The sequence below is a fragment of the Lagopus muta genome, chromosome 15, assembly GCF_023343835.1.
Source record: "Lagopus muta isolate bLagMut1 chromosome 15, bLagMut1 primary, whole genome shotgun sequence".
Taxonomy (NCBI): domain Eukaryota; kingdom Metazoa; phylum Chordata; class Aves; order Galliformes; family Phasianidae; genus Lagopus; species Lagopus muta.
The window spans coordinates 6679323-6691499 of NC_064447.1; the positions used below are offsets into that span (position 1 = coordinate 6679323).

At 46.6% G+C, this 12177-nt stretch overlaps 3 protein-coding genes and 1 non-coding gene across 9 annotated transcripts in view; 2 read left to right on the forward strand and 2 right to left on the reverse strand.

Annotated features, from left to right (window-relative positions):
• Positions 1-1433, reverse strand: part of EEF2K (eukaryotic elongation factor 2 kinase) — a 25441-nt gene extending 24008 nt beyond the window's left edge. For 2 of the 3 annotated variants that reach the window (XM_048961154.1, XM_048961151.1), the window contains exon 1: positions 780-889. The gene's annotated coding sequence lies outside the window, so the exon portion shown is untranslated. Of the gene's footprint in view, positions 1-779; positions 890-1327 lie in introns of those variants that run through there. The other variant, XM_048961152.1, reaches the window with a different exon arrangement.
• On the forward strand, positions 1009-5707 carry LOC125700494 (uncharacterized). 4 transcript variants are annotated; one of them, XR_007379949.1, is made up of 4 exons: positions 1009-1210; positions 3077-3391; positions 4483-4570; positions 5603-5707. XR_007379949.1 is itself a non-coding variant. In XM_048961160.1 (3 exons), exons 1-2 carry the CDS (start codon positions 1803-1805, stop codon positions 3356-3358), a joined length of 804 nt encoding a protein of 267 aa, XP_048817117.1. In that variant the 3' UTR covers positions 3359-3391; positions 4483-4613. The 4 variants fall into 4 exon arrangements, 1 of the variants encoding a protein (XP_048817117.1); XR_007379950.1 differs by having other exon boundaries at positions 3309-3391; XM_048961160.1 differs by lacking the exons at positions 1009-1210; positions 5603-5707 and adding an exon at positions 1803-2556 and having other exon boundaries at positions 3309-3391; positions 4483-4613.
• Positions 1751-1832, forward strand: TRNAL-UAG (transfer RNA leucine (anticodon UAG)). Its single transcript has one exon. It is a non-coding gene; the product is annotated as a tRNA-Leu (tRNA).
• Positions 2550-11137, reverse strand: LOC125700492 (putative short-chain dehydrogenase/reductase family 42E member 2). Its single transcript, XM_048961158.1, has 11 exons — positions 10796-11137; positions 10153-10248; positions 9133-9190; positions 8345-8463; positions 7769-7844; positions 6129-6211; positions 5601-5738; positions 4752-4817; positions 4065-4128; positions 3291-3364; positions 2550-2902 (listed from the first exon to the last, which is right to left on the reverse strand). The coding sequence occupies exons 1-11, from the start codon at positions 11135-11137 to the stop codon at positions 2654-2656; spliced, it is 1365 nt and encodes a 454-aa protein (XP_048817115.1). The 3' UTR covers positions 2550-2653.
• Positions 11138-12177: the final 1040 nt, after the last annotated feature.

The following is a 12177-nucleotide window of genomic DNA, read 5'->3' on the forward strand; positions in this document are numbered from 1 at the left end:
AGCCTATGGACATGCTTTGATTCTGAGGGCTCCAGACAGCAGAAGGGAGCACCTCGGATACCTTTCTAGGGCTGTCTCAGCTCTGACACAGTCCTCTGTGCTCCTTCAGCGCAGGGCAGGGACAGGGGCTGCCCCGGCACAGCCCAAACATCTGTAGGGTCAGCGCTAAGGCGAGAACGCTCCGCTCCCTCTCCCCGAATAAAATCCCTTTGCTTTAACGCATCCGCCAAAGCCACCAAGCAGGAGACCTACAACAGCACCGAGCAGCTTTTCTTGGAGGGAGAAACGAGCAGCAGAGATCTGAGATGTAACAGAAGGACCCCAAAGGCCGCGCACCGTATGAGGCGCAGACACAGAAGCAGCGTTCCGAGGAACGGCCCGGCGCCCGGCAGGCAGCAGCGCGGCACAGCCCGCGACCCGCAGCGCCCAGCAGCCTGCAGCCGTTCCCACCTGCGCTGCACACGGCTGAGAGAACAGCTACAGCGAGTCGAGCTGACCGCCCCGATAGGAGCCGGGCGAGGAGGCAGGCTTGCGAACGGCCTTCCGCTGCAGCGAGCGGCTCTGTTTTTTTACTGGGCTTTCCGTTCCGGGCTGAACAACGCCGAGGAAGTAACTGTGACTGATTTCTCCGCGGGCACCCGCCCGGCGCTCCGGCCCCGCTCCGCGCTCAGGGATTCCCGACGGGATCCGCCGCCGTCCCTGGGCATCCCGAGAGCTGCCGCCCAGGACGGCTGCCCTGACCGCCCCGCCGCGAGCCCACCCGGCCGCCAAGCACCTACCGGGAGCCGCAGAGCCCGACCTGCAGCGGAGCGACCACGGCAGCCTGTGGAGCGGGGCGGGGCGGGGCGGCGCAGACCGGCCCTCAGCTCCCGCCCATCGGCTGCCTGAGCCGCCCCGCGGCACTCTGAGGGCTGCGCGCTGCCGGCGGGAGGCGCTTCCCTCGGGTTATGTTTGTGAGTGCGTGAGGAAAAGCGGCCCGGAACGCAGGTTGGAAGCTGTGGAGGCTGCGACCGGGAGCGGCTGCCCGGGCTGTCAGGGGAGCGCGTTGCACTGCTCTCCATTGCTCTGCATTACTCTCTATTGCTCTCCATTACCCTCCATTGTCCCGTGAGAAACACAGGCGGTGCGCAGCGCATTTCCAGTGCCAACACTTCTCATCTGCTCAGCGCTCCCCCCGCGAAACGCATCGGTGGCTGAGCTCTTCCTCGAGGTAGGAGCTGTGGAAATGTTAAACAAAACTCCTTTCCCTTTTATGGACTATATGGAAATTAACGTGAATAGCTTCTGGGTTAAAGAAAAACGTGTATTAAGATTAAATATGAGGTACCGGCCCGCACGCAGTCCCCTCTCCGTCCAGTTTCCCGCCCGCGCTGAGGCGCAGCGCAGGAGCGGCGCGGCCCACACCGCCCAGCCCGGCAGCGGCGCGCGCAGCTGCTCTGTGGGTCAGAGGTCAGAGGTCGGGCCGGGTGGCACCGGGGCCGCGCGTGCAGCCGCCGCGCGCTGCTGACGCCTGGCCGGGGTGCTGGCGCCACCTTCCGGGAGCGTGGTGCCGCGACAGCGCCCTCGGCAGCGCCGAGCCGCTACGCCTGAGGGCGGGGAGGCCGCGCCTGCAGTGCCTCCCGCGGAGAGGAGCGGAGCTGATGCGCACCGCCGCGCCCGAGCACGGAACGGCGGCGCGGGCAGCGCTCCGCGGGTAGAAGTGCGGCTCTACCTGCTGAAAACGGCCTCACAGGCCGCACAACCACCAGGCGGTAGCGTGGCCGAGTGGTCTAAGGCGCTGGATTTAGGCTCCAGTCATTTCGATGGCGTGGGTTCGAATCCCACCGCTGCCAAGAAGTTTTGTCTCCCCTCGGCGGCGGCTCCTTTTCGCAGCCGGCAGCCGCCCGGCGGGGCGCGGGACTTCCGAGCATCACCTCGCAGAGCTCCGTGCAGCGCTGCGCGCAGCGCCGCTCACCGCCGCCCTCTGGCTTCGGAATGCAGGCGGGGAGGCGGAGAGCGGCGCTCGCCACGCGTCCTCCCGTGCCCTCACCGCCCCCCGGTCACGGCCGTCCGTGTCCCCCGGCTCCGCCCCGCCTCCTGCCCGCCCATTCCCGTACTCCGCTCCCGGCTGTTCCCTCCCAGCATCCCGGGGGAAGGGAAGGCGGTCTGTGGGAGTGCTTAGAGGCGGCACAGCCCAGCCCTGGCAGACGTGGCAGCGCGGAGCCGCAGGGAGGCACCGCACCGGTTTCACGGAGCTTCACGTTCCCTTTTATTTTCCCTCATATGCAGTGACGCGGTCAGTTCACAAAGGAAATTCACACCGTGTGAGCTCCGTGCAGCCCACAGGGGCGATTCACAGCCGGGAGCGCTCCGCGTGCTTCCTCCGCACGTTTCTCAGCTCCCCGCTCCTGCGCTGCCTCCATCTGCTTTCCGCTGCTTTTCTCCGTCGGCTGTGCCCTGTGTTCTTTTCGCAGCTCCTCGTGCACTCCAGCAGTCAGTTTGGAAATATGTGTGACTTTAAACGTGTCTTGGTGATGGACTTTGGCTGCAATTGCTTACAGTGTTGGTGGTGTTCAGGTTTGTTCTGTTTTTAATCTAAAACAAGTGCCTGTCTGTGGAGCTGGGGATGTTCCATGGGAGCAATTCTGCAGGGGGCACATGCAGCCTGTGTGAGTCAGTGCTGTGTTTCCTTAAAAAAGTGCAAAACTGAAAGGTCATCAAATCTTAAAGAAAGAAAAATCAAACTTAAAATCGCAAGGAACAAAAGCATCACTTTGGGGAAGACGTGCTCGCTCCGGGCCTCTGCTCTGGTTTTGATGTAATGCTCCACAGAATCAGCGAATGCGAACTTCTCCGGGCTGTAGCCCAGCTGCCTGCGGGCCTTGTCGATGCTGAAGGTGTGCGTTGTGGAGATGTTCTGCACCTGTCGGCAAAGGAGCCAACACACAAAGTGTGAGTGTGTAGCAGAGCTGAACAAAGGCTGTGCACGGTGCCAAAGACCCACTAAAATGAGCTGTAAAATTGTATTTAAAAATACACATATCCAAACCTGTTGACTACTGACATATGTCATGTAGTCTTTTTGTTCACCCAACAGGAGTGTGCCGAGAGTCCAAAGAAGCAATAAAGGCTGCACAGCACGATTTACTCCTGAAAACATCCACAAAGTGTTCTGCACTCCTATGTATGTAAGGACACAGTAAAAGTCATCATAGGGTGCCTGAAGGGTCTTCAAACATTAGGTCCCAGCTGTACTCATATGGTATGTGTGCATCCTGGGGGAACAAGGGAGCTTACAAACAAACCTGTACCTCATTTCTGGTCAGCAGAGGTGACAGCTCAACCAATGGTTTCAGTATCAGATGAAGATGCTCCATGACTGTGGCTGCAGAACAAAAGATTTCTTCTTGAGGTAAGAATAGCCAGTTGCAGTACCTTATGATTGTGGCATATCACACACCATATTTGAGAGTGAAGGATAATCCTGAGCCTAGGAGAGCTCAGGGCACCCTTAATGCTGACAAGGAGCTGGGTTTCGTCTTTCTTGCTTCAGTCAGCCTGATTTTAGGGTGTGTGCCTCACAAGGGTTTGAAGGCTGTAACTGGGCTAGCACAACGATCTTGAGAACTCATACAGACATGATAAAACCAAACTCTTCTGGGTGAGATTCAATCTAGTGGCACGTGGGTTTGTTTTGGGGGGAGTATGGGAGAAAGGAGTACAAGAAATTAACTTGTGCAGGCAAAGCTGGTAATCTGCAGGTATTTCATGGAGTCATGGGTTTTTACATAAAACCTTCTATGTCTTCCACAAAGCTGCACATCTGGTAAGCCTTAGAAACCACAACCAACCCAAACCATCTGTTTTAGTGTGACTTAACTCACAGATAATTGTGGTTTCAGCACACATACACACCTGAAGTTCACGCAGAACTGTTGCACACAAGATGAGCTCACAGCACATTTTATGTGTGAAAACAAGAACTGTGGCCACATTAAGAAAAAAAGAACAACCCACAATATCATGTTACAACTGGGAAGAGGGTTGCTTGGCTGGACAGAGAAAGACTGATAAAGTATTTTTACCTGATGCATAAACTAAGGAAGTAGGAATAGGTATCCATGGCTTGCTGCAACCTAATCTTTCAAACTGAAAGAGATTAAAAAAAAAAACCAACAGTAAAAAACAGTACAGGAGATGGAAGTATTTACTGATAAGGCAGAACATTTAATAATTGCTGTTACTACTTGATTTTTAGGGGATTCCAGTTACGTGTCACAAGCAGACACTGCGATTTTCAAGTAGCAGTCTTTAGAAAATTAAAAAACAGGTTTCTGGTAATTGACTTAAATATCATGGTGTGCTGATACCAAATTTAATATCCTGACATACTTATGGTTTAGAGCAGATCGTTAGCAGCAAAATGAACTAACAATATTGGATATTAGAGTTATTCTGTATTTTCAGAGTCATAATTTGAATTTATATTTTTGTCCATCTAAGATAGCCACTATTAACAGAAGAATGCCCAAGAAATGAGGATGATGGCTATCCAAAGGAGGACCCTGCTTCAGAAAGTCCTTTTATCTCAGTGAGTACAGCTGCTTTCAAGTGATATTTTAAGTAGGCTTTGTTACAGCACTAATCAAAATGAAATTCAAGCAAGAACTGAATGCACACTGAACCCAAATATGTCATTTGCACTCAAAGCCAGAGTTGTGTACAGTAAAACAAATGAATATATTTAGAGATAAAGCATACAGTGTACGTACGAGTGGAGCTAACCATTCAAAAAGGTTGAATTTTTCACCATCATGAATGAAATACACCTGACCACTCTGTTGAACAGGTAGAGAAGAGACAAGTTAGTAAAAAGAACACTGCATATATGTTGACTTGTTTACCTTACTCCTTATGAATAGCTCAAAGACTGTATCATATAGAAACGTGCAGTACACGTGGATACAAGCCAACAAACTGCACGTATTTCCATCATTTTTTCTTCTGTGTGCCATGAAATTCACTGTCAACTGGAGAAGCAGTTTGTGTGCCTAACATACCTTGGTACGAATTATTCCTTACAGATTTACGGATACAGAAAGACTGCACAGACTATAAGGGATTACCAAATGCACTGGAAGCAGTGCAATAGATAACTTTTGCTGCTGACACATATTTAGAAGATGGTAGGACATGTTCTGGCCCCAGTCTAGTTAAGAGTCACTGAAACCCACACAGTTCCATCTATGTAACAAAGCTGCAAATTAGATCTCTTAGCAATTTGTTTTTAGAGTTTTAGAAAAAGTAGTTTAATCTACTTTTCCTTTCCTAGTCTACTTTTCTGACATCAAATATTTTTTTCTCATCTTCAGAAATGGCAAATAAGTATCATAAAAACACAAAGATGTAGCTATTCTTGGAGAACTGAATATTCCAGCTCAACACACTGCACAGCCAGTGCTGCCACAGCTCACACTGTCCATGGCACATTTGTCAATTAAAAAATACAGACAACACAAGCCAAAGGACCACAGTATTACTACAGTAGTTACTGCAGTGCAGGATACAGTGGCAGGATCCACAGCCAAATGAAAACTATGGTGTTTTCATTATTTACTTACAGCTATGTAGTTCTTCTCGGGAGTGAGAGCTTCAGCAGCCAGAATTTGAGCTTGTACAAGGTTCTCTACGTGCACCCAGTTCATTTTAGCAGAAGGATCCCCAAACTTGAAGTTAAGTATCCCTCTTTCAATATTCCTCTATAGACATAAGACAAACATGAAACCAAAGCAAGAAATAAGACTGGAAATATATGTTGCTCTATCTCCTTTCATCAGTATTTTGGTTCAAGTTGTATGCAAGCAGATTTTTGAAATACCATAGAATGGCCTGACTTTTATAATTACAGTAAGAATTACATTGTAAAGCTGGACTTCCCTGTGTTTGTATTAAAAAAGAGGCTTTTTTAATGTATTATGCATTCTTTATAGATGTCATACAGTGTCTGACAAAAAAAAGTTACAATATCATCAACAGACAATCGAACTGTTCAACTGATGCCAGATCAGAAGGTTGGTCAGTCTGTAGTACAGATAAGTGATGTTCGGTACCACAGAAAATTCTGCTGATTAGAAAATGGAAGTACATACTGCTAGCCTTGGCAGATGTCTTTGCTCCTCTGGTCCATAAATTCCTGGCGGGCGAAGAACACATGTATGCAGTGCTCCACCTCCTGGGACAATTGAGAAAATGATTCAAGCCACCTGAGCTTCACATGACTTACGTTATCACCGCATGAGCTGAAGAATTGCTGTAGCATAACTTACTCTAAATTAAATTTGCTTCAGCAACTTAAAAATACCACACACCAGAAAGTGCTGAAGTAGTAGATGAATATTGGCAAATCAAACCATGCAAAATAACAAGACAGGATTCAAAAAATCCTGCCAGCAATATTCCATAGGGGCAGGGGGGACTCGTAAGTCTTTAAAGGTTCCTTCCAGCCCAAACCATTCTAAGAGTTCTCAAAGCATTGGCATAGCTAAATTCCTAGAAATTACTAGATATTTCCAAACTTCTAACCAACCAGTCCTTTATCTCTGTGCCAAAGCAGTCGGTGAGAGCTGTGGGGATGAATTTGCTGAAGTGAGCAAGTCATTAGTAAGAATGTGGAATGAAAGCAAACTGATCTCTTAGAAAATTATTGCAGGGAAACAGTATCTCACTGTGTGTGCAAGATGGAGCTGAAAGGCTCTCAGTAGTAGGCACAGCCTGCTCCCACTAGAACTGCTGTGGAACCTCTTGAGAACCTCAGTGGGAGAAAGTAAGGGCCATTGTAAAAATCCAGTCATTCCCAAGTGTAGCAGTTGACTGGTTTGTCATCTGCTGTTCTTAATAACTCTTCCTAATATTACTTGAAAACCTGCAAAATACTAATTCATGCTGAGAGCACAGGATCTAATTGAGATGTTTGGAACATCTAAAACCCCAATGAATTGCTTTGATCCTTTGCACAGGTACATTAGTGTGAGTTTCATTGAGAAATGCACAACTATCTATACTGCTCCCAAAATCAGAGCGTCTTTGATATGTTAAGCTGCTAAGAAGGGAGAAAATAAGAAAAAAAGCTTTTTGGACAAAATAATTCTATTGCTGTGAGATGCCAGTCAATGACTTGATATCTGTTTATAGCTCTCTGCAAGTATCAGGTGCAGAAAGTCTTTTTCCTAAGTTGCCCACAGCTAAATTGAGCCCTGTATCACTCGTTGGCACGGCGTCACGTTGCACTTTACATTAATTTGCTTTGTGCAGGCAGCTACAGTATCTCACAGGTGAGCTTAAGTATTCAAGTGTACAACTGCCTTCCTCAACACGGAAAACTTTGGGAAGCACTAATAAATAATTCCAGGCTGTAGTATCAGGTGCCTTATTCAGATTTTAATATATAAGGGAAGGGGAGAACAATTTCATCAGCATTCATGTTCTACTTATACTGCATATTGCAGCGACATAAACACATTATTGTTTAATTTATTGCTGCCTTAATCTTTTCAATGAAGATGCTGAACTCACTGCTGCCATGCCAAGACCTTCTCTTAGCACTGTGAGAACTACAATTAAAAGTGATTGTTAAGAGAAAATCCTTCAGTCTGTGAGAAGGGGTGGTAACTTGATTTCTTAACTGCTGGACACTCTTGTCTACTGAATGGCTGATACAGGATGCAGGACGTTAGTGAGGCAAGGGAAGAAGAGGAGTACATTTTACTATGAACTGCTAACAGAAAAGTACCTGCTAGTGGAGTTCCATTAGCTGCTAGTACCATTTGTTCTGCAATTGATTTGGTTCTGGAATAATGATCAACATGCTACAGAGAAAAAGCAGACAGGTTTGTATCTATTCTTGACATGGCATAACAGAGAGGCATTGCTTCTCTACTCCCTTCTTACATAGCAGATGACAACAAACACCTCAAAATATGGAAGTTTTGGGATACTGGTTTAGGATGAAATATATGCAGATTGTTAAGGCAAGCAAACATTTTTGTTTATGCAAACCCAGTTAATTAATTTCAGCCCATTTGAGAAGTAATAAATATATGTATGCTTTAATGCTGCCAAGAATGTAATTGATCAGTGCTTAGTAATCTGGATTTCTTTTTCAGGTAACGGAAAAATCAGGAGCCAAGTTTTTAAGACATCACGATTGGTCTGCATTCTAGAGTTTGTTCTCTTGTTGCACTGCCTCAGAGAAAATAGTATTCAGTATATTGTATTATTCAAAATGCCAGGCTTTTTTTGGGGGGGGGGGGGGGGAAGAAGAATGTAAACAAAGAAGAAAAGTGAAAAAATAATACAACCCAAATACCTTTTCTATAGGAAAATATGGCACAGTTTCCTCATCACCATCTTCAATAGGAAGCCCTCCAAACACCACATTTACTGTACTGGTGTATATCAATCTAGTGACGTTCCTTTGTTTGCAAGCTGCAGCAATATATAAAGTAAAGTAGTTCAGTGGAAGCTTGAACAAAATAGAAAAACCCCTGTATGAAAGGAAGGTGTGCTTCTTGAGAGAAACTTGTTAGATTTCCTGGCAAATCTTAGAAGAGCAAATCCTTCCATTTTATTATTGGACTATTTAAGACACAAAGTATATGGAAGACAACAGTTAAACAGAAAATATCAGTTCAGAACCAAGTGCTTTATTATTCTGCATCTCCTAATTTAGGTAATGTAAGCTAGCAGTGTGCCTTTGGGCTGGCTGCTACCAGCCTGGTGAGAGGGCTGCAGCCCCAGCCTGGTAGGTAGCTGGAAGACTTTCTGTTCCAAGGGCTGCCCACGACCTGTGCACATGCTGTAATGCAGCAGTGAGGCTTACAGCATGGAAAGCTGTTCATGTCTTGCATGCACACAGACTCTGCCATAATGTCAGACATGATTATGACAAGCTGAAGTAGTTGAACTGTAGTGCTGACACTAATATCTCGCCCCGGGTATGAAAAGACCACTGACATGTTTCCTCATCTTCTGTCAAAACTGTGATGTATTTGGTAAAAAAAAGCAGTTCATGACAACCAAGTAGGTTTTTTTTCCTAAATGGCTTGATACCTTGATATGCCACACCAACACCTACCAGCAGGGTTACATACATACCATCAATGATGAATCTTGTCCCATCGATGTTTACTGTTTCAATCTCTTCTTTGTGCAACTGGGAAAATAAAGAAGTGGTGCCCTTTTGAGTAATGATACATTCTAAATTCCATAGGTGGACACGGTAAGTGTCCATAGATAAAAGTAATGAGTGCTTTGATTAAAAAAATAATATATATATATATGTATAGACTGAGGTTTCAGGCATCAAGAAGTGATTTATTATTATTTTTAAGCTATACTTGTAATTTTCTTACATTTTTTAGAGACTAGCTTGCTTGAAGTGAAGAGAATCATGGTGTTTCTTCCTACCTCCAATGATTATAAGACTGTAAACAGTGTGTTACATTGCCCATGTTTCACTAGTACTCATTGACCAGCTGGCTCTACCCAGAGTAATTCCAGGCACACATCGCCCAGCTGCAAACATTTTTAGAAGCTCTTTTATACAGTTAAGATAATTACTGAAGTTCATTTTAATTTAATAATGTAAGGAGTGTGTGTGTTTTTGACTTCAATCATAAAAAAACTGTGGTTCAGAATCCCACATCAAGTGCATCCTTACAGCTTTTTACCTACTAGTGGCAAACAATTAGGATTTGAAAGAAGGCAGTTATTTTAATTTAGTTACATAAAATAACTTACAATTTAGTTCACATTTCACTGCGTCCAGTGACCTTACATGTAGGGGTTCCATTTACAAGGTTTAAGGAAAGAGGTTTTAGAGTGAACCTGCCCTCCCTTTTCTGTCCCTTTGTTCTTGCAGTGCTCCAAACCAACAGCCTCCCAGGCTGCAGTTAGTGCCTCTAATGATGGGGAAATCATTTCATACTAGGAAAAGGGCACTGTAAGCAGCCTACTTGTTTGCACAGAGCAGTTGACCAGACCAGCATGGGCATGGATTCAGGCTCCCAGCTTCATCTGAAGTGAAAAAGATCTAACATGCAATGTTACAAAATCAGGCCTCCCGTCCTCAGTGTGGGCAGTCACACAGAAACATACAAAACAATTTGGACTCACTTGCTCTCTTCCTGACATTCCATATGAAGCTACATGAAACACACAGTCAGCCCCTTCACAGGCTGCAAATATGGCATCATAATCCCTGACATCTGCCTGTAATACATATGAAAAGATATTTGGACCTGGAATCAAAACGATAGGTTAGCATTTGTCATATAGTTAGCACAGAGGGAACGTGTTTTTGTAATGGCACATACAGTACATCCTGGGACTGAACAGTAGCTCCATTTCAATACTTGCTCATAATCACACATTTCTTCTGTAGAACTCAAAGAATGTAAAAAATGTTCATTAACCTCTTAACACCTCTATGAATCATGAAGTGCACTACTCATCTCATCTCATCATAGGTGAACAAACTAAGGCCCAGGTGTGGGGAGTGATGGTCCTGAGGAGTTCCTTCAGAGACAGGAGATGAAGCAGTACTCCGTGCTGCACATTACAGCTCTCATCGCTCTTCTTATTCCATGGGAATATTAAATGCTTGCTGATAAAAAATCATGTGGGATATTCACACAGTTAAAAACGTCCTTAAAATTTCCGATTTTTTGCAGTTGGGTATTTGGATTCTGCAAATACTAGTAAAATGTTACGGAAAAGGCAAATTAACTTACTGTTGTGAGCATGTGTTTTGTCATACCTGGATGCACACTACTCCATTAGGAACTTCCCAGATAGGCTTGTGTATATCGTACAGAACAACCGAAGCTCCTGAGCTGGCAAGAGCACATCCAAGCTTGTATCCCAGGTAGCCTCCACCTCCCGTCACCACTGCTCTCATGGTTTTATCCTTCAGTGCTCCAGCATTTCCCTTCACTCCAGAGCTAGGGGGTTGGTGCCAGGGATTTGCTGCCCCACTCACTGGAAGTTTTCTGTCGTTGAAATAATGTCCTCTGTGACCAGATGTACACAACAGTTTCTTCTCCATGTTGAAAATTGCTCCATAGTGTTCCCTGATGCACACAATTCCAGCAAGCTTCATGGCAACCAGCTCTACTTGCAGCAGCAAGGTCTTACTTCAGTGCAACCTAAAGACAAAGCAAAACACTTGGTTCCAAACATCCAAAGATTCCTCTTTAGAAGGCCAAGCTACGTTTGGTTGTCTCATGTTATAAAAGATCGGTGATGGCCTTTAGGGGTCATACATGAAACAGGGCCATACCTAAATCCTGAACTGTCAGGTAAGCACTCAGTAAATTGCATTTAAGTCTCAATACTTTAAAACCAAGCAACCAAGGCCCAACAGAACAGTGGAACAAAACTGGCCCCAGTGCAAATGAATTTAGTGCTTTGTTTACCTGTCCACGGTTTATTGCAAAGCCATCTGAGCACGCTGATGTTTTCAACACCATTCTAAGAATCAGCTGAATGTAAATTAAAATACACTGCGCTTTCATTATTGGCAGCGGTTGGAGCTGAGTACTTCAGACAGAAAGGCTTGCTACTTATCTGATGTCCTTACAGGGTGGATCAGCCCATCTGACCCCTCACTTTCCAGCAGAACTAAAGCACAATTGCAAAGTGACAGAAAAGGAAAGACCCGGTCAGTGGGTGTATTGAGCAAAAAGTAGGAGCGAAACAATTGTTTTTTAAACAAGAAGAGTCTTTTCCATTCGTAAAGCGACAGCCAAGGGTACCCGCTGCCGACACGGCGTGTCAGAGGCCGCCGGTACTGAGGCAGCGTTACCGCATCCCCTCCCCGCGCCTCCATAAAAGATTAAAGGCCACCCGAGCCGCCGCCGCTATTCTCTGCATCTCACTTGCAAATTCGCACGCCAGCACGGAAACCGCCGCTCCCCCGGACGACCTCCGGGGCCGGGAGCCGGAGCCCGGCCATGGCCCGGCGGCCGGGGCACCTCTGGGGCGCCCTCCGGGGCCGCCGTGCGGCGGAACGGCCCCAAAGGCGCGGGCCGACCCCGCGCTTAACGCCCGGCTTCCCGGCGGGCCCCGCTCCCTGCGGCGGAGTCCCGCAGCACCCCGCGGTCACGCTCGTCTCGCGGCGCCTTTGGGACCCCCTGCCCT